This window comes from Chlamydotis macqueenii, chromosome 19 (assembly GCF_036417535.1).
Source record: "Chlamydotis macqueenii isolate bChlMac1 chromosome 19, bChlMac1.mat, whole genome shotgun sequence".
Classification (NCBI taxonomy): Eukaryota; Metazoa; Chordata; class Aves; order Otidiformes; family Otididae; genus Chlamydotis; species Chlamydotis macqueenii.
This window is the reverse complement of record NC_141574.1, coordinates 9249257-9274790: the sequence shown is the minus strand read 5'-3', so window position 1 is coordinate 9274790 and position 25534 is coordinate 9249257. Positions and strand designations below refer to the sequence as shown.

Below are 25534 nucleotides of genomic sequence, written 5' to 3'. Positions count from 1 at the left end.
GCCAGCCCTGGGAGGTTGACTTTGACCTCATCTTGCCAGCGTGGAGGCTGCCATGCGCGTGCGTGGTCAGTCTTCAGCCCTTGCAGAGGGGTCAAGGGGAAAAGGATGGGAAAACTGCAAGGCATTGTGTGAGCTGTGCTTTGGTAACGAACTCCTTTGCCAATTAAATTACCTGACTTTAGACTGGCTTTGATGGGCAGTTTATAGAAAGCAGTCACTAATCCACCAAGTCAAATCGTGTTTCACCGGCGCTTATTTGTGCCTTTTACCAATCACAAAGGTTTCATTTGGCTTGATTTCATGTCCTGTGTGTGCAGGACCTTTAGGGCTCCAGGGGATAGAACAGGCTTTGATTTTAATGATGCCTTTTCTTTTCAGCTGTCCTGGGCTCAGACGCTCTTGGGCAGTGATAAGAGCTCAAGACTTCTTCTGAATGCAAGAAAGAAAATGGCTTTTTTTGAGCTCAAGGGAGCCAGCGCTCCTCGGCCTGCGCTGCTGGAACCCCGGCCTTTGTCCCAGGCCGGTGGAGGCTGGGGAGGAGCGAGGCTGTGAGCCGCCTTTCCCAGTGCAGTGCCTGCTTCTTGGGGGGTGGCTGCAGCCTGCTTTAACCAAGTCGTGACTGTTCCATCCCAAGGTGTGTTAAGACTGGCAGAAGAGTCAGCGCTGAGTTGCTGGTGGAGGCTTTGAACGGGGCTGAAAGGCTGGGATGAGGCCAGCTTGTCTGTGCAGGGGAGTCAGGTGAAGCTGGGCAATAAAACATGCTTCCCTGCAAAGGGGATTAAAAAAAATCTACCTGTCCCAAGCTGTCTGTGCTGACATGGCCATGTTAAGGTCTCTGTCCTCCCTCTGAATCCTGTCCCTGCAGAAGAGATCCGTCTTGATCAGTCTGTGGCTTTCACACCTCTGCCATGGCAGGAGGCCCTTCCTCTGTCGACAGAAACGGGAGCTCAGCCACCTTCGTAACTGGGCTGGTGGGGGATTCGGTGCCCTGTAGCAGTGGGATCTTGCTGATGGGGAAGCCCTGGGTTATAGTGCCAGCAGTGGGTTCCTGTGGGGCGGGAAGTGCAATGTGTGGGCGCTGAGCTGTCACTTGGGGCCGACGTGCTTTGTAGTGTTGATGCGAGGTGGCCAATGCAGTGGCTGTGGCCAACTCCTCAGCAGCAGCCAGTCTTCTTCCAGAGGGAAAAAAAAAAATAAAATAAAATACCTGCAATAGCTTTTACTTTGAAGTGCAGGACAACAACAACAACAAAAAACCACCCAACCACCACAAACCCCGGAGATTTTCTGAGTTGCTCTTGCTGCCAAGATATGTGAGAGAGAGAGAGAGACAGAGAGAGAGGCGGGGGGGCGGGGGGGGGGAGAGGGAGGGAGAGGGAGAGAGGGAGGGGGAGAGGGAGGGAGGGGGGGGGAGAGGGAGGGAGAGAGGGAGAGAGAGGGAGAGGGAGGGAGAGAGAGGGAGGGAGAGAGGGAGAGAGAGGGAGGGAGAGGGGGAGGGAGAGGGGGAGGGAGAGGGAGGGAGGGAGGGAGAGAGGGAGGGAGAGGGAGAGAGGGGGAGAGAGGGGGAGAGAGAGAGGCTTATTTCCAGCTGTTCCAGACTTGGATAAAAAGATGGCCTGGGACAGGCTCCAGACATACCTGGGAGACAGCTAGAAGACAGGGAAGCCACATGCCTGGTCCTGCCATCTTCAGCAACACTGCACTGCAAGCCCAGCATGCAGAATGGTGAGTGAGTTGGTTTGGTTTGTTTTTATTTCTCAGGCAAAGGAGAACCTGTCCTCCACAAATCTCATTGGAAGCAGGGCTTAATGGTGACATTTATCTGCTGGCTCTTAAAGGGTTAATTCCTGATACTCCGAAGCCCTAAGGTTACAGGCATTGGCTCAGACTGAGGTCTTGGTGGTGTTAGTGATGTTCTGCTCTGTGCTGTGAGACCAGAGAACCCAGCCAGGTCACTGTTCAGCGGCAGTGCTGGGCGGGGGGGGGGAGTGGCAGGACGCTCCCAGGTGCTTGGTGCTGGTTTGGATGGGAGTGACTCTCCCACCAGACTGGCTGTGCTGGGAGGGGGGCCCCAGACTCTCCAGCCATGCAGAACCTCTGCCCCCAGCACCCAGCCAGCACCCAGCTTCGCAGTATGGCTCTGCTTGGCAGGGAAACCCTGGCCACAGGCAGGGAGTTCCTGCTGACTTGCCTTGCAGCTGGTGGCCATTGCAGACAGCTGCCGAGAAGGCTGAAGTGACTGCTAGTGAGGTAAAGCATATTTTTAATTGCTAAAACGTTCAAGTTTTAGTTTTGAATTCATGTACTTTGATGTGCCCTACAGACATGTTTGCCAGGGAGAACACGAGATGGTTGCAGTGTGTTGATTAGGAGCGAAGGAGAGGTCGCCAAGCAGTCAGGAGCTCTTTCTACAACTGCAGTAAACCCCCCCCAGCAGTCAGAGCAGGACACCTACCGCATAAATGGCATCAGGTTGTACAAGTCAGCGCGGGCTTCACAAGGTGATGTGCAGCTCTGGTGTCACTATGTGTTGGAGATGGTCAGCGTGGTCACCCTGTGAGGCTGTTGGCTGTCTGGTCTTGGTAAGACTGCTACAGAAACTGTGTGGGGAGGATTTATGAAAAGGGAAGGCTGGAAATGTGATCTGGTTGGAGATGTCCCTGCTCCTTGCAGGGGGTTGGACTGGATGGGCTTTGAAGGTCCCTTCCCACCCTAATGAGTCTGTGATTCTATTCTATGATTCTATGAAAGAGTGAGAGAGCATGCGCATGTGTATGCACACATGTCCATGTATGTCCGTGCTCAAAAAAAAAAAAGTGACCAGTCCAGTCATGTATGACCATCCTGTGAAGCTGGCAGCCACAGCTGGCACAGGATCCCAGCAGAAGGGCAGCCTTGGTGCCTGCCATGGCTACTGCTTGGGAATTAATTCCTGGCCTGCTTCCTGGCCCTCTTCCCGAGCACCTGACCCATGGCTACCACCACAGTCACTGTTTTCATCAGCCGGGTCTTTTAGCTCTGACAGGTGTCACTGCTGTCCAGTGAGGGTCCTAGAGAAGGATGGAGCAGAACCACTGACTCCTTCCCGCCCCACTCTGATCCTGGGCTGGATCCAGGCAGCCAACTCGGAGAGAAGAGGAGACTCACTCACTACCCCTCTGCCCTCCCCTGCTCATGGTGTTACCTTCTAAACCTGCTCCAGGCAGGCAAGGTCTAGGTAGGCTCGTGGCCACCCACATCAAAGCGTTCCTGGCAGGAGCTGTGGCTGGAGCAGCTCGCAGCAGCCTTGTCCCAGGGCCCAGCCCTGCGGACGCAACCTCAGGAGCGCACAACCAGAGCAAGCGGTGACGCAGGAAAGGGAGCCAGCAGGTATGTTTTAAATACTTTTATTTCTTAATTTACATAAAGGTACATATTTGGCTTATTTATTTTTTTTTATACTCTGAGATTCACAATCAATTGCTCTTAAAAAATAAAATAGTCATTTGCTTCTGAAAGAAATCAGAAAACTATTTTATACCGCTCCCTTGTATAACAAGAAAATATACTCTATACTCCCGTACATCACGTAGTAAAAGTGATTGTAAGTGCTGGTTTACCAAACAATAAAGCAAATGGAGAGAAAACAAACAATGAGGACGGAGGGTGCAGAGAGGAACTCTGCTTTCCCGAGTACAGCCGTTCCTTCGTAGGGTCTCGTCACCCTGAGGGTCTCTCTTAGCCAGTCTATAAACGGGAGAGGCTCTTGGGTTCACCCAGGTTCTAGCTCTGGGAGCAGTGGCAGCAGGAGGCATTGTAGTTACGTGGGTAGGCAGCTTGCTGCTTTTTTTGGGGGGTAATTTTCTTGCCTCTCTGTGCAGTTCCCATTTGCCTCTGTTCCTCTCTGTGTGTACAAGCTGCCTAATGGCTTCGGTAGTGGCTGCATTAAAAAATACCATGTATGAAGTGGAGTAGAAGGCCCTCATGATTAACTGAGGGGCGTCCTGGACCCTCCCCTGCACTCTGAACACCCTGTGCCCTGCACAGACCCTGATGAACACAGCAAGGCTGCACCTAGCCTCGGGGTCCCAGAGAGCGCAGGGAGGTTGGCAGGAGCCTGCGCCTTCGGGCAGAGGTGGGCAAGGGGGCAGAGCACTGGAGAGGGACCAGTCCCAGCCCTGAGGAGCAGGGGGAGGCTGCAGGTACCAGGGAGCGGGGGCAAGACACAGCAGCACCAGCTGAGCACCTGAACGCCTTTCCCCTGGCATGGCTCCCTGTCCTGAGGAGGTGTGCGTGTGCTGGGATGAGAGGGTGGGAGCAGTGCTCGCTGCCTTCTGGTAGCATCTTCCCATGTTTTCAAATGCATTCATTTGTACTCTGATTTGCAGACATTCCCATGAAGTGATTTTTGTGTGCAAGACATCAGTGGCTTTAAAGGAATTTCTGCCCTTACTGGGACGATTTAATTTTGTGTTGAACTTTAGAACCACAACGATAACCTGAACAACTACTGAAGGGATGGGCTGGAATCTTGCTTCATTGGTGTGATGGATATCTGGATTCTTTATTAAAAACTAATTGTCTTTTCCTATTAATAACCTTTCTGTATAAGAATTACTGATTTTAATGAAGGTTCTCACTCAGCTTGGCTATAAGTAATATGCATTCAGTCTGTTCCCATTCCAGAAACACTTCCTGTGTGTTTACCAGGAATTGTTCCTCCGCTCCTACGCTGCTCCACAAGGTCAACAGCCAAGTGGCCCAAGAGCGTCCAAGCCTGATTACATCTGTACCTACACAAAACAGAGTCCGAGGGGAAAGCAGCACAATATTCCTTGCTAAGTCCAGAGTTCAGCACTGTTATAGTACAATACTCTTTTTTTTTTTTTTTTTTCCCAATAATGGGGAACTTCTGACCTCTAGTAGAGTACAGAAACACAACATCTCTTGGTTACACAGCATCTCAGCAGCGAGTGCCTCAGCTTTGCGCATAGAGAAGCCGAGGCCAGGCCAAGTGGCTTTCCTCAAGTCACACACTGGCAGAAACGGGCTGATGTCCTGGGACGGGGAACAGTCTCTTACAGTCCAGGGACAGGGCTTGTATGGCCTCAGAGGTCCAGTTTCTGTTTGGTAGTACATCTGTTTCATGTCCAGGCTTGATGTACCTCTTACTACCTTAATCTACAGACCCCTGATCCAAGTGAGCTGGTTTCCCTCTAACAGACCAAACACCTTTAAGGAAGGCCTAACTGAACAGTTCTTCACAGCTAAAACAAGAAACACTCAACAAGAAATGCAGCCTTTCAGCTTCTGGCCGTTCAAGTAAGGGGCACCAATGCGTCAAGGAGCAGCAGTGTCCACAGGACGCTGTCATAGCTGCGGCTTTGGCTCCCCTCTGGTAGCCTGGAACAAGTGGGAGCAGGGATTAAGGGATCCCTGCGTGAGGAACTGCTGCAGGTAGGACTTGCTTCTCACTCCTTTGCTTGCTTCCTTTCCTCTTGTTAAAAAGAAAGCCACAGCAATTTCCTTTATATGCACAGAAGATAAAGCTGGCCTCCTTTAACAGTGCTGTGCTTCTGCAGCAAGGACTGGGGCTTGTCACAAAGGAGAAGAGCTAGTGAAATTGCAAAACGCTTAAGTTCCCTTTTCATTGTTGACTCCTGAGAATTAAGTTTAAGGACAATTCCTAATCTCTGACCTTTAGCAGGAATGCTGCATTTTGTTGACAGTAAATGCTACAACAGAGAGAGCCTATCAAAAAAGCGATTTAGGAAACGCGCCTAATCTTCTTTGGTCTCGGAGATGAAATGACTGATTGTTGGGTTGCTTTTTGTTTCTTTTTAAACAGCTTAACAAGGAATTTCTTAACGGGAATAGAAATTCATGTGCCTTTAAAGCCAAGCGTTTGGCTCCTAGACTACAGAGGCAGTGTTTCCCCTGTGAACATAAATAGTGGCACGAGGTGGGAAATGAAGCATTGTTTTGGATTTACTTTGCTTTGTTATTTCTAGCACCCACTTGCTGGTCTCCAGAGGATGCCCAGGCACTCGAGGAAAGTTTCTGGCTCTAGTTGTTTAGCCAAATGTTAAATCTGTTGTTAAGGTATTTTAGGTGACGGAGCAGCCTTTGCAGAAGAGTCCTGTGGGGTTTGATGAGGAGGAAAGGCTCGCATTGCTACAGGAGTCATCCTCAGAACCCACCTGCCTGAGCAGAGACTGGCTCTGCGCTGAGTATGAACCAGTTTGCTGGTCCCTGGAATTACTGACCATCTCCACTACAATGCTGTACTGAGGTCCTAGCACATCCTGGAAGTGATGGGAGATAAACCCCAGATTTGCTCGCAGTACCTTCCTGTGTCTCTGAACAAACTTACGCCACGATCAGGACAGCCAGCTTCCAGCTTAACTTGCATCCAGTCCCGGTTTGGCATTTTCTTTGCTGATTTAGTCCTCCTTGCACCCAGCCACTTGTTAAACATGAGCACAAGAGTGAGGTGCATTCACCTGCTCGAGGTGTGTGCTGAACTGCAGCGGAGTATCTAAACTGTGGGAGACATCTAAACAGAAAAAAGGGAGTGAGGAGTTCACTGAACCAATGCCTTTCCTCTGGAAGCCTGACTCTTTCTCCAGGGTCTGTGCTCACCTGCCTTCGCCACACTGTGGCATAAATTTGGCTTGTGGAGGCCAAGCGCAGGAAACGAGATTCCAGTGACTGCTTTAGACACCTTCTGCGTTTGAGGCTAACACAGTTCAGACACTGGCCTGGTATATTAAAGATCTCAGGTGCATCTTCCTAAAGGTAAAAGTGACCAGCTGCCACCCCAGTAACAGCAGTCTGGGACTGTGCGTGGGGTTGGGCGTGCGTTAAACCTAAGCGCTGTTCAGCTACGGTGGCGTATCAGCCACCTGCTTTGGAAATACTGACGGAGAATTGGCACTGACAGCACACGAATGTGATATGCGTGTAAACAAAGCGTGACGTCACTGGCACAGCAGCATTGCACTACCAGGCCCCAGGTAAAGCAACTCAGCCAGAGGGATTTTGGTTTTTTTAAGAAGCTGTGAACCTCCTAGGCAAGGCTGAATTTAGCACACTGAGCAAACTCCAGAGCCCCCAGGTATTTCTGTCCAAAGTTCTGGGCATGTCTGTAACAACCACCAGCATACCCAGTGCAGTGAAGCTCTCTCCTCTGTCCCACTGCTCCGCCTCAGGTGACAAGTCGTCATCCACGGGCAGTCCTCCTACCGTGCCCTCGTGGGGCCTGATACCAGGGCACTGAGGTGAGGAGAGCTGTGGACGTCATTCATGTCTGGTATGGTTGCACAGGCAGCTCCGGATTTTAAATGTTTAAATAAAAACTGTTTATCTAAATATATATATATATCTATCTGTCATCTAATGTCTTCAGCAGAGATAAAGCATCTTATGTAATATTTAAATAAAAAATAATAATCTCAATTGAGCCTTCAGTGTTAAAGAAAAGGTGATGTACAGAATAGGTCCCCAACGAGTGCAGTCTGTGGGTGCGGGGGTGCTGACAGAACAGCAGCATTCGGTAGGACGTAAGGTGCCCTATAAACGATGCGGACTTCATTGGCTACAACTAAAACCATGTACACGATCTACGGTCACTCACTTGGGTAGCACATTGTGGGTCCAGCGGACAGTTGCTTTCGATGCTCAGAGGAACCTGTGAACGTCCTTATGCTCAACAATTACTTGTGTTCCAGGCTGCTCGTCTCCCGGTGCCTGACCCCGCAGGCTGGAGCGGTGTGATTGATCTGGTGCTGGATAACCCTTCCAGGGTGGCATGGAGCTGAAGGATCCACTGGTTTCCAGTACGGAAGGGCTTCGAGCTTGGGATTGGTGTGGTGGTGGGAGCAAGAGTCCACATGTCATTTCCTTCACTGGCAACTGCAAACAAAGAGGAGGAGAAGGTGGTTAACGGTGGTCACAGGAAGGGATGGTAATGGTGAACACGTGCACCCCGGCTTTGTGGTGGAGGCCAGCTAAGAGACCCCTTCCCTCCATGCATGTTGGAGGCTGGCACAGCTTGACCAGCCTGAGACAGCACTCAGGATGTGCTGTAGGCTTTTGGAATTGGACACACAGTACACAGTGAGCGAGGCACAGTCTGCCTGAGGAGGTGAACCAGCAGCAGGTTTGGACGCCTGCCTGTGTTATTTAAGGGCATCAGCCATGTCATGTTTATGGCAGCTGTGTAGGTACAACGGCTCGTGGTGTGGGCTGAAACAGCTCCACGGGTAACATGGTTATACTTTGCTACGCTGGTTTTTATCCCCATCAGCTCACAAAAGACAACAGATTGCCTCTTGCTCTAAATTGTCACTTTTGGAAACTGCTGTCCTCTGGAGAGCCTGGTTCAGGATGCCGATCCAGCACGCGCACCCCCAACAGCAGAGCTCAGCTACCAGAGTTGCTGGTCACAAGGGAGAGCAGGCACTGGTGTTCTCCCAGCACGCTGCAGGTACGCGCTTGCTTTAAAGAGCAAGATCGGCACATCTATTGACTGGGGAGGTACCATTTCTGCACGCTGCAGCATATCTAAGAGGCCAGCAGCTTTCTGGGATTATGGGGAAAGGATCACCAGTTCTCTTGCTGCAGGATTTCCTGTGAGAGGTTTTGTGCTCCATGATATGCAGGAAATTGACCCTGACCTTAAAAAAATCAGTGACTGCTTGCTTATAGAAAAATTCCCTATAACGATCTCGTCTGGTTTCTCTCAACCTGTGTAAAACTGGACCAAAAGAGAAGACAGTACAGTGAAAAACCATAAGTGTGCACGGCACATGAGTGTTCAGTGTTTTGCAAGGCAAGTCTCAGCAACACCAGCTAATACTTGCTCTCAGATTTTGTGAGGCCTTTTTTTTTTAAAAAAAAAAAATTGTCTAAAAGCTACTGATAAATAATAATGTGTGAGTATACATCCAGCCCAGAGACTGCAAGGTACAGGCAGACCTCTTCCCTCCTTAGCCTACACCAGAACACACTCCCCTCTGTGGCAATACCACATCTGCTCTTCTCGAGATTGTATTAAATCCTTTCCTGCAAAAGGCCGTTCCTCAGGGTGTTACTGAGTCCCGATGCTACGATTAGTCTTTCAATGCATTTAATTTATGGGAAAGAAATCTCCTCTTCAAAAACTTGCTTTAATTAATTTTGGCTGCAGTAAAACGCTGGGCAGTGTTTATCAGCGGTGGCAGGGCCGAGCCGCAGCGCTGTGGCTGTTGGCCAGTGATAAGAACAGCGTGACCACGGGGGAAAGGGCAGCGGCAGCGGGAGAGTCCCGCTCTGGCTCGCTGCTCCATCACCCTGGATCAGGGGTTGTGGCGGGGACAGTCCTAGCAACAACATGCAAGTTCATGTGCTGCTGGAAAATAGTTTTTTTCAGAAAATTTGGAATATGCTAGGAATGGTCATGCGCGAGGCAAGCAGATGTTGGAGCAAGAGCAACACAGCCGCAGGCTTTCTGAGCACAAGATACGTTGAGGCAAAAACTAAATTCTGGCCTCAGACAATCACACCCGCTGGCGGTCAGGTCGACGGGCATTGCACGGCCGTATCTGCTCACCGGGGTTGTGGGGTGCAGCTTTATGCAACAAACTTGAACTGACCTCTGGTCTCCCCATTCTCGATTTGCTCCAGTTTGGGTTGAGGGGAGCAAAGGTGCAGATCACGGCTGTGTAAGGGTAACCTCTTTCCAACTTACAAGGAAAGAAATGGGGCGGCAGGGGGTTTGGAGCGGATGGGCAGCTGGAAACCAGTTGCTGGCTGGGGTCACTTACCATCTCAGACTTTCACAGAAGCTGGTGGCATCACAAGTTGATTGACCCTGATGGAGGGAAAAGAAAAGCGACATGAGTGCTGCAGTTAGCCAAGCAACGGGCTCCTAAACACAAACCAGCCTGTTAAATTCAGGTTCCTGCTGCTTAACAGTTTCTGAAGAGATAGGACATTAATAACTGTCCTGCACATGGAATAAAGCGGAAATGCTTTCGGAGTGGTGTTGGATAGCAATTCTGACAATGGCTGGAACATGCCAAGTAACGGTGCTGACACTAATTGACAAGGATTTGGGAAGTCCCAAAGACATTCAGATGTACCAGTTGTTTCCCTCAGCTGGTAACAAGACTGTTTATACCACAGCTGTCGGATGGTGTCCTTCAGACTGACAGCATAAATGTAAACAGTCACCACTGATCAAAATTAAATTAAGAAAAAAGTAGCTGTCTTTCAGTTTTCAGCTCCTGAAGCCCTGCTGCTGTTCCAGGCGATGGCTGGAGTCCGGTGGAGACCGCAGCGTCGCCAAGCAGAAGCTGTTCTCTGCAAGGTCCTGTCCTGCACCTGAAGGGTGGGAGGGGAGGGGACGACAGCTCCTGTTTGCGCTGCGGTGCACCCAGGGAAGAGGCAGCAATAGTTTTCCAAAGTTGAGCCCTTAGACCTGCTCCTTCTCGTTGCAGCGTGTGCTTTCCTCCTCAGCAGCTCTTCTGCTCCAGCCCACCACCTCTCCTCTCTCACGCTGCTCGTGCCTGCCCTGGCTGTGGTTATTTAGGGACAGGAGCGCTCCGCTCCGATAGCGGCAAGCACAGCAGGGCCCGTGGGGGCTGCAGGAAAGACAAGTCACCCTCCGACTGTAAGACCTTGGGGACTTGCTTTCTGTCTCGGATGCTCGCTGACTGCAGTGGGAACTCCTGGGTTCTTGGGAATGACACTGGAAAACCCCCACCTCACTTAAGGACCTGGCCTGACATTGCCACGTTTGCGTGCTTTGACCCAAACGCACTCAGCTGTACTCGGCCAAGAGGAGAATAAATCTGAGTCACAAAGTCTTCTCATACCATTCAGCTGTGCTAACTTGAAATACCAAATAAACGGAAACTGCATTATTTTATACTGTAAAGGACTGCAGCAGGATTTGGCCATTGCATGTAAAAGCACTGCTGCTTTCTGAATCACTGAAAAACCTGGGCAGGTCGACAGGGAAGATCACAAAACCCATCTCCACTTCAGGTCCTACCAGTAAGAACTCAGTGAAACACCATTTTCCTTTGGAAAATGCTGATTCAGTAAAACACATCCGTGGCTCCTCACCAGACTTCATGCCTGACCCAGGGCTCTCTTTTTTGCTGGAAAGGCGTGATGCTGGATCAGACACGTATTCCAGGATGAAAATTAACCAGGGGTTAGGGACACCTGCTAAGAAAGCTCTGCATCAGAAGTTGGCCCAGTTCAGCCTACAGCTCTTAACTTCACAGCAACCTCACAGAAAGTTTCTCTCCAGCAGCCTCTGCACCTTTTCTGCCTTTCAGGGTGATGAACGGAACCATTTTTTGTGCAGCAGCTGACCCAAGTTTCTTTGTAGAATTGCCATTAGTGGTAAGTGCTGCATTGGAAATGACATTGCATTGAACGTTGCAGCTGCGCTTTAACTGTCCGAGTGCATCGGAGAGATAAAACATATTACCCTGGAACGCTCAGCCAGCATCAGTCGTTGCCAGTAAGCTACGCTGTGTTAGGAGGCCATCCCAGAATACCGGAACGCCGGCTGAGTGCACCCTAGTGCTGTCTGAACGTCACGTCCCTTACCATGTAATTCAATCCACATTTTTACAAGATACAGAAAAAGTTCGTTTTACCATTATGCTCTTTTTTAGCAGAGACCCTACCTGCATTGCTGACAGATGACCTGCAAACACACCCACACAACTTTCCTTCGCACGTGACTGACAGTTCAGCCTCCTGTGGGACCAGCTGTCCCTCCTACCTAGGTGCTGCTGCTGTCCCCAGCCATGGGAGTTACTCGTTCCATGCATTTGAACACATTTCTCCCAACTTCAGCTTTCTCTCTCTTACGGATGGGAAGGGAGGCCTAGAGGGGCTAATCCTGAGATGCACTGAGAAGATTTCATGGGAAATCAGACCCCACCTGACCTGTGAATCTGCTAGGGAGAGAAGTGACTTTCAGGGATCACATGGGAAGCTAATGGGGCAGAAGAGAGAACAGAAAGTGTCTCCCAAATTTCGGACAGCGCAGTCTTCGCTCTCTCTGAAGCACTGTGTTGTAGACAGTGGTCCACCAGCTTCTGCACAGCCTGCTTTCAACAGGGCTCAGTTTACAGCTGGCAGCAGGTCAGCTGGGAATTCTTAAATATTTTTTAAAAATCAAAACCTCTAATAATAAATTTAAATTTTAGATTCTCTTAGGTGGCAAAATGTAGTACATGGAGTTGAGCTAACACAGCTTAAGGGCATTTAAATCCCTGTCTGAGTCCCACTTGCCTTTCTAGTAATGGTAATCCCACGCAGAAGAGATTGTCGCTTCTGATTTGGGGATATCTGCTGACTAAACATCGGTTCCTAAATTGTTATGTTTTCCCTGCACTGTTTTCTCAAGATTGTGAATGTTTTCTTTCCTTGAAGAGAGTGGGGTGGGAACCACTCTGTTATTTCCTGAGGGGGAGGAAACTTGCCCAAACTGCCTTTCAAAACAGAAGCTGTACAACTTTTTTGGTAGTTTTTATGGGCTCCTCCAGCAGTTAAAAATGTGGCTGACTCCTTCTAACCCCATCATTTCCTCTCCTGTCAAACCTAAATATTTCTCCTAGATCCTATCAAACCATTTCCATGGAGTGTGACAGCATCTATAATTCTGAAGTATTTATAAGACTGTCTGTTTAATATTAAACTACATGCTCTCGAGCTGTTAAATATTTATACGATGTAAAATGGATCTAATTTCAGAGCACCTCAGCCAGTTAGAGAACTGCACAAGAAAAAGCAGCTGAATTTAAGATAAAAGATGAGTGGCCAGGCTCTCTTACAGGTCAGCTATCCTCTGCGTTGTTTCAGGAACTGCGCAGAGATGATTCTCCAAATGCTCTTCCTTGCAGTCTCGCCGGTCACCGAGCCAAGAGATACTGGAGATCACGGTCTGTAATACAGCCGGCACTGCTGTACAGTTCCTGGCACAACCTGAGCCCTGTGAGGCCTTTGAAAGAGTTCTTGCTGCCCACATCCAATCCAAAAATGTTCTGCTCCACCCTGTGCTGGTGAGAATAAACCCCAGATCTCCCTTCTCACCTGCAGCTGCATCTGCGCCAACGATTCGGGGTGATGGTGCGAGCAGCAGTGTAGGATACATCCTGCTGCTTTTCCGTAACACACAGGCTACTGAACATTTGAGCTCCGTGAACAGATCATCTCTGATCACGAGCTCACACCCAGGCAAGTGAGAGGATGTCCAGGGGGAGAACACACTTTAGTTTGGGCAGCACCATCATGCACAAGGCTCCAAGAGAAAGGCTGAGCTTATATAAAGCTTTTGTGAATGCAGTTGACACCGTTTAATGTTAAGTTTCATACATAACTTAAACAACACACATATTGTATAATCCTACAGATTTCCAAACGCCATGTTTTCCTGCTATCTAAACAAGTCAGGCTCTGGCTTTTGTAACATATGAGGAAATAATGTCCTAATTTTTACTGCCTGCTGTACTTAACTTTTACAACAAACAATAAAACGCTTTGGTGGGGCCCTTCTAGCCTGCAAATAACTAATTTTTTGACTAGCAGGAGCTCAATTCAACAGACAAGTACTGGAGCTACAGGGGCAGGCAGATCACTGTGCTGAGCAGCAACTCCTGCCTGTGATGAGGATCCTTCTCTTTCCTTCATTTCACTGGAGAGAAACCTGTATTCCTGAACAATATGCTCTGAAGTGCCTGTTTGAAGCAGTGCTTAAGGAAGGGATACCAACGTAACAGTCACTGATGGCACCCTTCAGCAGATTTCTCCCCATCTGAACTTTCTGAGATGTTGCTGCTGAGGTAAACCTCTCCAAACGGCCTTGTGAACACACCGACATCAGAAATTTTAGGGGATGTTTACACGGACAGACATCCTTGAAAGGTAATGAGACTTTATGGCCTTAAATCTATGAAAAACAAATCACTTTTTCAACTACAGAGAGCTAAAGGGTTTTTTTTTGGCATCCAAGCCTTCGAGCCAGTGGCACACCCCACCTGCGCATCGGCCCAGCCAGGTGCAGCACTCTGCAAACCGCGCTACTGAAACTCACATGCACATGAGCATCAAGTGGGCTGAGGCACAGGCCCAGCCCTCTGTCTGCACGATAACCTCCTCCTAATTTACCAACTCTGCTTCAGGAAGGGAGAAATGTGAGGGCAGTGTCTCTTTCACATACTGGGCTCACTTCACCCACCACCTCGTTACCGCAGGGATCAATCGCCCCAGATAAATCCCTGCTGAAGCCAATTGCCAAAACACACGAACATTTTAGTAAACGAAGTTGGGAAATGGTCACAAGTTTACACACCATCCACTCATATTTTCCACCACTGTCTGCGTACTGTTGTTCTCATAAACACAGTCAGCTGCAGGAGGACAAAGCTTGGCCTGCCAGCAATACAAACAGGTAACACAGGCCCAGGAAACTCCTTAAAAACACAAGCATGCAGTACCACGCTTCGTTCATACTCTACGCGGGCCCCACTGCTTTGTCTAACCAACATTTCACCACAGCGGGGTTCATAGCTGCATTTCAGTGGGGTTTGAGGACTTTGAACCAACCTCCATTAAGAGTTTCATCTAGACGTGCACGATGCTAACAGGGCCGCACATATGGGCACTGAGTTCATGCAAAGACTCTGCCCCTGAAACAAGTCACAGAATCATAGAATGGTTAGCGTTGGAAGGGACCTTCAAACAAGTCCTTGGCTGTTCTGCTTTCTCTTACTTTGCTCACTGCAGAAGCCAAACCCAGCTGCCTTACCCACTGCGGAGTGCTCTTTCAGCATGGCTGTCTCCCACCTGCGTGTGTGTAACATACTGGCCCCAGCACTGCACCCCCTTTTTGCCAGACACCTTACCAACAGCAAACCCAGCAGGCTGGAGACTCCCACCTTTTAACCCCTTTGTTACAGAGTTTTTAATCAAGCAGTGCCGAGTGTACGTATGTCTGCCACTACCGCCCTCCATTTCCACCTGCGGTTGGAAGGAGCTGGATGCAGTTCCCTGCTCCACAACAGCGTTCTGCTGGGATGCTGAACAAACTGCTAGGCGTGCTTGTGCCTCCATCTGCTCCCTAAAAAACGGCTGCAGAGCATTTACCTTCTTACCTCCTCGCAGGGTGGCAGAACAGCCACATCAAGGATAGCTTCCAGAGAGCACGTCCCGTTTTAACTGGACTCAAGCTGTTTTGATAGTTAACTCAGTAACCTTGGGACAAGGCACAGATTAACACCACGCATTACTGCAGAAACTCTGCTTTGATGTAAAACGCTCCTAGCTGCAGCTGAAAACAACGGCTGAAAGTGCGGATGCGTGAAAGGTGAACAACAATAATACATCAGCCTAGAGAGAGCCCAGTGAGTGGCACAGGGATGGGACGGGCACCGCTAAAAATAGTCTGAGCTTCCTGATGCATCATGACAGGTTCATCCAGCCTCCCAGGAGCAGGGTCTGTCTGGTGGAGCCGAGGTCAGTTTGCTATAGGAAAAGGACGCTACGCAGAACGCTAACAAAATTTAACACAGAATCAGGCGTAGCTTGCACTGGAGTAGGAAACCGTTGCTAAATTCAGCTCTGCTAGCTGCTTATGCTCACCCAGTTCTACCCAGAGAGGAAGCCTGAGGCTTGTGCAAATCTAAAGCGCTCCAACCCAAGGCTCAAACAGGACCCGGTTGTGTGCGGCCTTCCCGGCGGCCACTGGCACAGAGTGGCCCTTCCCGCTGGAGACGGGAACGGCGGCTCGGTCTGTACTGAGCAGCTCTCTCGTGGGGACAGCCTGACGGAAGCTTCGTGCTGGTGGTGACAGGTGCTCCACCAGCTGCACTAAAGAGATTAATTGGCTTACATCCCCTTTTCTTCCTGCATGTCACTGGGTTTAGAGAACAGAATATGATGATCATGTATAGCAAATACATTTTTTTCTCTCCATTCGGTACAGCCCCTTAAAGCCGTGCAGACTCTGTTAGTATTTTCCATCTGTTCATTTAATCGAGGTGCTGAGCATATTTGCCTCCAGAGGAAGAAACTTAGGTCAGTGTCTACTTTTCCTCTTTTGCAGATCTTGACAGAGGAGAAAACTAGCGTAAAGAAAAAATCAATAACCTTTCCTTCTGTTTTTCCAGGCAGCTGCTACAGAGCAGATGTGAAGACGAGCAGTTAACAGCACCCACGAGGGTATCAAGGACTCGGATGGAAATGAACTCCAGAGACAAGTCTGCCTCACTGCACGGCGGTGATACGCTGATGTGGGCTCCTGAAGGTAGTGAAGACGTGGGTCTCGCTCAAAACTTTGTGCCTGAGTATATGTATGTATAATTCTGCCAGATATTGATGGGCTCAGAATTAAGGTGGTGGGATTTTTAGCGCCATGGAAGATGTGGGTAACATCGTGCTCTCATGTCTGCTGAAATAATGGAGGAAAGAGGAAGTGGAGGGTCTTGCTTTTTTCTTGACATGATTGAACGAGAAATGGGATAAAACATGACATAAAAAGCAGGTATGATCTAGTTAAATCTTTAAACCAGAAAATCCTGTACAGCTTCCTCATGCCACTTGATTAGAAACATACTTCTTATCCTCCAAAATAACTGCCTGAGATGGTACAGCTCTTCTCACCAACCTCTAAGCTAACAAAGTACGTGGAACCGTCCGTCTGTTTCGCTCTGCTGTAAGTCCGGGGCAAGACTGGTCTGGCAGCAACTCGAGGAATGACCAAGCCAGAACACTTAAGACAGTCCTTACTGAAGCACTGGACGTAATACTCCAACAGTTTTGTCTCTGTTTCACTAAAAGATGCATTCGGGCCAAGGACCCAACCACAAGTAAATAATTCCAGCACACCTACAGTCACAGCTTGCTGAAAAGCTGCTTTGCAGATTTCTCCACATGAAGAGGCCATCTACTGTTGATAAAAGTCAATACCTTCATAATATGCTCTGTGACCGTGAGAGGCTTCAGGAAACAGACTGCCAGGGCTGAATTTTCCATTATTTGTTCAATTTCCTTGTGTCAGAAAGGGTTTCTGGCTTGGAAGGCTGCCTTCTGTTCAGCGCTCCAGTCACCTGCGTGGGATCTGATCAGATCTCGTATCTGTGCCAGGGCAGCCTTAGCAAAGAAACTGTCTTAGCAGGAGTTTAAAATATCCTCCTGCATGATAAAGTCCCTGCACGCCAAGAACTGCCCTTTGCAATGACAATGCAAACCGACACACTGAATCCACTGTAAGCATATGGGTTAAGCGCCCCTTGTACCTTGTGGGCGAGTCCTTTTAATCCTGTTTTACCGCTGATGAGCATTTTAAGGACACTTTTCTGACTTCTTGAAAGTCGCAGCAGAGAATCAGTAGCCAAGTCAGCAGTAGAACTCCAAGTAGTTCTCTCCAAGTAGTTCTTGACACTTCTTGGACAAGTAAGCTTTGCCTTCCTATAACTTCAGGCACACGGAGAAATTCCTTGCTCGCTGTAGAACAGCCCTTAAGTAGCTAGGAATAGTCTAGGGATATTGTTTTCCCTTCTCCGTGGCAGAGGAGATGAGCCTCGAAAGGGCAGTATACGTGGGGAACGGGTGGGCTTGGAGAACCACAAAGTTCTGCCTGCAGTTAGCCAGAGCTGCGCCAACACCAGCTGGCCCAGTCCTTCTGTGCGTACTTAGCAAAGCTCCTACTGCCAACAATTAACTCGAGCAGCGTATTTCAAGTGCCAGGAGCATTTTGTGTAAGGACCACAATTGAGCTCAAACTGTCTGTGAACACCCAAACGGACCTTTGACATCTCCCTACCGAACCTGCAGGAAATCCGCAGCCCGACTAAAGCAACGGAACAAAGCTGTATTTTTTCTACATGAGACCATATTTTCCATCTGCATGAAACCAGCAGCTCCCAACTGAAGAAGCAAACGAGCATTTAAAATTCAGCCAGTCCCAGGCCATTACATTCTTCTATTTGCTACCTCCAGTTATGGAGTTACAAGCATGGCTAGTAAACAGGGCAGGAAAAAAAAAACAGCTCTACAAGCAGGCTTTTTCCAGCAATAATAAAACTCGTTACATTTTCACCACTTCTTCCCTTCATATTCTCAACTCTTTGATTCCAGATAAACAGTCTAAGCTTATTCCATCTGCAGTCTCTGGGTCTTTATCATGCCGCTCTCTGATACCCAGAACACACTCCTTGTCTCTCTTCTTCCATCGCCACAGATCCTCTGCAGCCTAATCTGGGCCCATTGCTGGAAATCCACATGCCTTCAGAGGCCAAGGACATCTTATCTGGGCTAACAAAGCATTGAGAGTTCATGTCACTGCAGGAAATGTTTAATTATTATTCTTCTTTTGTAAAGTAAAAAAACAATCAAAGCAATCACGTTATTCCCCCTAAATGGCTGAATATCAGCAGTGAGCGAACTCTTCCTCAAATATCCCTTTTTGGGAGTTGTCTGATTAAATGCGCTTGCTGGCCCCGAAATCCTCCAATTCAAACTCTGCTTCAGTGCGGCACTGAGATGGTTCTCTACAGTAACCGTCCAGCCTGTTTAAAAAAAACCCTCGCAATACACCTTAAAATATTTCATAGAAGAAATATTCTTTTCAGTAACGCACGCTGCCAGAAAGGAACGTGCTGCCTCTCAGCGCGGCACGCCAGCGTAATAACTGTGACACTACGAACGGAGGGGACTCTCGCTTTGCTGGCAACAACACGAGGTCGGCTGATGGGTCCTTCCTGCCTCTGCTGCCACAGAACAACCAGAGAAAAAGAGGTGACAACTCTGCAAGTCCTTCCCCTGCCCCACATAATAGAACCTGCAAAGCAAGAATAAGGTCAGACACTTTCAAATTGCTGCAACAGGAGAACTGGGAGATCATTTTATATCTGGTTCTAGAAAAAAAGCTAAAAATAAGCCTGATGTGAGGCAGAAGAGAGTCTGAAAATGGATTATTCTCATCTTTCCTGTAATGTAATTTGCAGATGCTCCGTGTCGAAGCCAGCAGAAAGGTGCAGGGAGTAGGGATTGCTCTTTTTGTGGCTTGCCCTATCTGGTCTGGAATGAGTATTTGCTTTCTCGTGTTTGTAGCCACCACTTTTAAATGAAACGTTAATCAGCGCTGCTACTCAGCAAGAGTTTCCACACCTGATCAAGAGTGTTAAAAGTATTTTTTTTCTTATTCAATGTTTAATTATAATTTTAGGAGAGAAGAAAAACCTACTAGAGTTGTTTAACTAACCTGATTCTTGTCATGTAAATAAATGGGTGCACCATTTATGCTTGCAGGTCTCTCTGCAGTGCTGAGTGGTAGCTAGTTACTCAAATTCTTTTGTTCTGACCAGCTGCATCAGTGCAGCTCTTTATTCTTGTTCACGTCTGCACCAGGGATACATGCTGCAGTTGTATCCTGCTGCCTGATCTGCATTGCTCTGTCTTTGGCAAAAATATCCAGCATGCATCACGCAGGACGCAGAGAGGGACCGAACAATTATAAAACTTGGATATCCATTCTGACCATCTTTCTGCACCTCTGAAAAGATATGGGAAAAAAACCAGAAGATCTCATGCTTCCAGGTATAAAAACAGGGATTAAATTAAAAAAAAAAAAGTCCTTTGAGGGGTAGGTCATCCTACACCTGCACAGAGTTGTGTTTCTCAGGAAAAATCTAGGGGAGTTTGGGTTTTCCCTCAGCGACAACTGGGAGTGCCGTTGTTGGAGACAGGACTGCAGAATCGCCTGCTGCAGAGCAGTGCTCCTACACGCCTGTGCCCGTGCGGAGAGAGGATCACCGCTCAGCAAAGCTCCAGATGCTCCACACTCACTGACTGCCCAGAAAAGAATCACGTTAACATGCTAATTATATTACAGTGATTTATATGCCCTGGCACCCAAAAGTTGTCACAGCTTGGGGAAAGGACTTTTTTTTTTTTTTCCTTTTCATAATAAAAAAAAGCAGATTCTTCCCAACTGCTGGTGAAGCCATTGCTTCTGATAAGTACCAATTGGGGTAAGCTTTGTTTTTTCAAGTTATCTGCATTATGAGCAAGGAAGAGGACATAGACAGACCACAGATGCAATTCTCAGCAGTGCTGAGCTTTTACTTCCAACGACTGAAGTACCTGGAGCACTCCTGACCTCTGAGAGTTGCCTGCTACCTGCCAAGGCGGCACAGGTACCGGTGATGGAGCGAGGGAATAAAATGTCATCGGGTTTCTGATCCGCCTCTGTAGGGCTCTGCCACGGCAAGGCTACGTGTACCTATCGTCTTCCAGAGGATCTCACCCTATAGCTTGGGTCTCACAAATTCTCATCCAGCAGGTGAGAGAAATAACAGTACAGAGTGCAGTCGTGTTTGGAAATAAAATGACCGCTTTAACCCTCCACTGCAGTACTACCGAACAGGAAAGGAACGATATCGTCAAGTGAAATCACTGCAGGAATTGTGGTTGAATGGTTTAAAAAAGAACTGAAGTATTTATTATTACTCGTGCCTAAGAGCTCTTAGAGAAACCATTTCCAACCATTTTCTCTCTCTTATCACTTTGGAGGTGTGGGATTAAATTTGTGTTACAAAAATTGCCTCAAAAATGGTTGGATTATATTACAGCGATGTACTGTATCATGTTCTCTGGAGTATTAAATTTACTAAAAGCCTCTTTAAGCTGTCAGATTTCTGAAGCAGTATGAAAATAGTTATAAAAGAACCGTGATTAAAAAAAAAAGAATTGCTGTATAAAGACATTTTTCTCATGAGTGTTTCTTGTGAGAGGGTCAGCCTTATTGACTGGAATTCCTGTGCTAAAAAAGTCATCTACAAAATATGCCAGGAATTGTGGCGACGATAAAAGTAGTGTAAAAAATAGTCACGGGGTCCTGAAAGCCTGGAAATTCTGTTTTTGAAAGGAAGCGTGGTGGAAACTGGAGGAAGCTTTACAGGAAAGAGAGGTTGCTATCCTGATACTCTACCCTGCCTGGAAGAAGAAATTATCTCCAAGCAAATGCCCAGAGACCGGCACACAAAGGAACAAACAAACGGAAAAATCCCAGCAATAAAACCCGAACTGCTTTTCACAGAAGAATGGGAATGAAAGCAGGGAAAGCTTAACTTCCCCAGGCAGAGCTGCAGAGAGCGGCGTTACCCTTCTTGGCTCCTATATGAGTTCATTAGAGAGGTCCGTGACATCTGGTCCGCGTGCCCTGACCCTACCGGTGATGAATGTGTTTAATCTCTGGCGCGTGACACTGGCGTTTGCGATTCCTGCAGGTTAATTGATTTCTTTTGGCAAAGCGCATTTCCAAGTCCTGTGGTCTGAGCAGCATGACTGACTGCAGAGGGAAAACGAGGCATCCTGAAGAAGAAATTCTACCATACCCAGCAAATAACAGGTAGGGCACAAGGGAGGAGGCCTGGCCATGCTTGCCAAAGGCACGCAACGCCAAGCGCAGATGGCCTGTCAGATAGGTGGGAGCTGGACGTTGGGTTTGGAGCCCAGCATGGAGTTTTAAGCTGCTGACAGCAAAAGCCTCTGTTGTGTCTTTTCTCTCACGGGCATGCACGCAGCTAATAATAAACAAATCCTCCCCCGTAAATTCTTCCGAGGAGACCACTGAATCTGGGAGCAATGGCAGACGGGACCAGTTGACAGCAGGGATGCTGCTGCACATGGCAGGGTGAGGAGCCGCCCTCCGCAGTCTCCAGCCGTATTAAAGACACTCTCTTGCTGTTCAGGAACGCGTCAAACCTGAAATAAGCTGCACCCTCCAGGAATCTGACCGTAGGATGCCAGGGTATTTTTAACCTGGGAGTGGGCATATCCCAGAAACAGTGCACAGGAGTCACTTGAGAGAAATTATTTTGTTAACCGTTATTTATGACAACAGTTCTCCCTCTGTATCTGAGGCAGTCTGCGACATGAAGGATCCGTGGCTGAATCATATAAAATTCACAAGCAAGTGTAAATCAGACAGACCAGGAAAGGGAAGGATGCTGAGAGAGCAACAAAACCAGGTCTGAAGCCTGCATATGTTCCTTCAAAAGTGGACGAGTGCCTGGTGGGGAAGCTGGTGTGCTCTGGTCGTGAGCAGAGAACAACCAAATCTGCCTGGGCTAGGCACAGACAGACAGAAATAACGACTTTTATGAAGGAGAAAGCAGAGCTGTGGGATGTGATCTCCCTCCTCCAGTAACACTGCTGCACAGCTGGTGTTCTGGTGCCCTGTAAAACAATCGTGTGACACACGCCAGCAACAGCACCCAAGCAGAGTCAACCAGTTAGCAACCGGCCTGTGACCTGGCTGGCCTCCTGAGAAAGCCCTCTGCCTCCAGAACTCCGCCGCAGCTGGGACACCGGCCCAGGTACCACAGTGCATTGCCCAGGATAAAGGTCCAGGTGGGGTGAGACATGCTGGGAGTGACCCAGAACTCATCAGTACCTGGATACTGAGATCCTCCTCTGCCACCTGCGATGCTGTCATGCTGTGCTGGCAACACATGTGGTGCAAAGGGACACGTCTCTCCACCGTGATTATAGATGGAATGAGTGCTCTCCCCTCAGAGTACAAGGATGACAAACAGCATAGTTTTCCTAGAAACAGGTGGGGTCCCTGAGCGATGGCCAACGCTCTGGCTGCATGAGGGAGGCTTCATCTGCTGCACTCTATTACTGCCCTATCACCAAATAGAATGTTGGGCTCCTTGCAGAAAACAACAACAACAACATTAAAAAAAGCCACCCATAGCACCTAGAAACTTCTATTAATCTTGCCACCTTGTCCCCAGGTGATCACTACTTAGACTTCCATGTACAGCTTACGTGCACAATTACAGAAATAGGGCTGGAAGGCAGCCAGAGAGCGGTGCCCATCTTCCTGCCTTGAGACCAAACCAAGGGGCCCTTCAGAAACACAGGACAGCTTTCACATCTCCAAATAATCTGCTGTAGCATTTACCTCTTTTTTCTCTTAGGAAGTTCTTCCTAACATCTCATCTCCAGTTTCACTTCTTGCAATTTAAGCCCTGACATGCAGGTAACAAACTGGGCACACCTCAGTCATGTCACATCTCCAAAGCCACACTGAAGTTCAGCTGTGCGGGACTTAACCTCCTTCCAACATACACGATGAGGTCTTATTTTTTCCACAATGTTTAAAAATCTCATTACAGGGGGAACGTATATATCTAAAGGCACCAGGAGGCAGAACCTTTTCTTTCTCCGGTATTGGTGCGTGGCAGTAAAAGGTGGAACTGCTCTTACAGGGCCACAGCACCTTCTGTGGCACTGCTTCCAAATCTCTTGCATCCATCTGATAGGATAGTGTGAGCCAGAAAGTACCACCCAAACTGTTCACGTGCTTATGTCAACCTGCAAACACCTTATTTTCCTTCTAGTTGTACTATGTCTGGTGACAGTGATGTGCCAGGGCCCTTCTCCTTAAGACAGAGCAAGGGATGCTCTGCTCTCCTTGTCTGCAGAATTTCCCAGGCTGTTAACATCTGCACCGCGTGTCTGCGTTCCCGGTGGGAGAAAGGCAAAGCCAACTTATAGTCAGCCCCAGACGAGTCAGCTACCCACGTATTCAGCATGACATTATACATAGACACTCTCATTTTTCGACAATTATGAGAAAGAGACTAACCCCAGAAGTTTGTATGTCATGTGGAAGCGTCTTCTGAATTACTGTGGTTGCCAACCGTGAGGTGGTCCGAATCGGTTTCTTTACTGAAAAACAGTAGCTTTTTTTTTACAAGCTGCAATAAGGGACTAGGAAAGACTATCTACTACAGCGACCCTTGAGCGCGTACGTCCCCGCACACAGCTTGCTTCCGTCTTGCCTCATGTTCCTGTGTATTGGAGGTGGTGAGCAGGCACGTGGGGCTGAGATGGGACTGTGGGTTCAACGTTGACCACCAAGTACGGTATCTCCTGCTCTTCACCTAGCAGTCCACCAGTTCCAGCACACAGCAACCCCTCACCACAGATGGCCTGGGCTGTGGCATGCTCACGTAAGGGTAAAAAGGGGCCTGTGACCTCAAGTACTGTGCTCCCCTCCAGGCCATATGGCCAACAACTGAGATCCATCAGAGCAGAAGCGTGTCAAGGATGCCCAGCCAGCATGACCCAAGCCCCTGTGCTTCGTGCAGCCTCATGCACTCTGCCGAGCCGAGGTTCTTAACACACAACCCAACGTCCTTCACCTGAAGGACTAAGGCCAGGGAAAGAGTACAAGCATAACGTTCAAGAGAGAAAACAGGCTACGATACCTCCCCATTTGCAATTGCCAGGTTACTCACTGTTGTTCAGCTTTGACTCGGTCACTTAGGAAGAAGAGAGCTGTGGCCAGGAAAAACATCCCTCCTAGGACAATGACAAACGGGCAGAGCATGAGTGCGTACCCCAAGCTGAGGAACTCCCAGACTGGGGACTCCTTTGTGCTTTGTCGTATCAGGTCTGAGATCTAGGAGAGATGGGCAAAAAAATTAAGTCACTTAGATGAAAAAGAGACACGAAAATGGTGAAGGAAACACGATTCCCTATACAACCACCCGCTGAACACGTGCATGTGGTTTCAAATGGAACAGCGTGTTCAGCAAAAGCTGAACGTCCCTTGCACGCTGCAGCTCTCCACATGCCACCCTGGAGCCTGGGCAACTTACGCTGTGAGCAGCTTGGTGGGGTTCTCCACTCCCTGTCGCTCTTGGACCTGATCTATTATTCTTCCCACAGCCCTCTCCATCCTCTCCCTGGCTGCTTCAGTGACGGCATCCGTGGGCGTACAACCTTGCTGTACTGACCGAGCCTCCTGAGATGGAGGGCCACACGGGCATCGCTCGGTGGGTGAGGGAGTGATCAATCTTCTGCAATGTCTATCAAGTCCTGCTTACTCCTACGCCTTACCTGCCTTTCAGCAAAAGGAAGTATTAAATTCCATTTCTGTGTATTGAGTGGGAAGGGGGAAATGTTTTCCACAGAAAAAACCCAGAGATCCCACCTGATTTTCAGAAGCAGAACTCAAACGTGGGTTTTTATCCCCAGGTTTGAGGTAGGGGCCTCATTCCCTCTTCTCACCCCCTAAGCTTGCTGGACTTGGAAGTGCAATTGTGTGTAAGAGGGGACTCTCCCCCCAAGCTCAGACGTCTGTGCTCACACCAAAGAACCGCACGCCACCGAGGTTGTGGGCTAAGGCAACCCGCACCTTCCGACAGCCAAAAAGCATAATGATATCAAAGGGAACGCAAGTTTGCGCTTACACGAAGGAGCGGTGACACGCAAGGCAGGATTTAGTTCACTAGGAAAAGCTTTTCCTAAAACTCAGTGATATTTAATGACTGTCTGTAGCTAAAACAATCACATTTTAATATTTACTGTCCAGCAAACAACCTTACTCTCCATAAATCCAAAGCGGTAGCAGCAGCAGGGATGAGTCTCAGGGTACCGGGTATTTAAATGTAGAGCTCTGTTTTTGTCTGTGACCTTTTGGTGAGGCAGGAACACTGGTTTATACCAAAAGACTGCAGGGAATTTG

General features: G+C 48.6%; 1 protein-coding gene across 4 annotated transcripts in view; it reads right to left on the bottom strand.

Annotated features, from left to right (window-relative positions):
- Positions 1–4356: 4356 nt before the first annotated feature.
- LOC104476461 (SPNS lysolipid transporter 2, sphingosine-1-phosphate) overlaps positions 4357–25534 on the bottom strand; it is a 136103-nt gene continuing 114925 nt past the window's right edge. The window contains exons 11-14 of one of the 4 annotated variants that reach the window (XM_086763112.1): positions 24303–24466; positions 23648–23730; positions 9786–9832; positions 4357–7893 (exon numbers count right to left, since the gene is read on the bottom strand). In XM_086763112.1, the coding sequence (XP_086619238.1) occupies positions 23664–23730; positions 24303–24466 (231 nt within the window). In that variant the 3' untranslated portion in view covers positions 4357–7893; positions 9786–9832; positions 23648–23663. The remainder of the gene's footprint in view (positions 7894–9785; positions 9833–23647; positions 23731–24302; positions 24467–25534) is intronic. The other 3 variants (XM_086763113.1, XM_086763114.1, XM_086763115.1) reach the window with 3 other exon arrangements.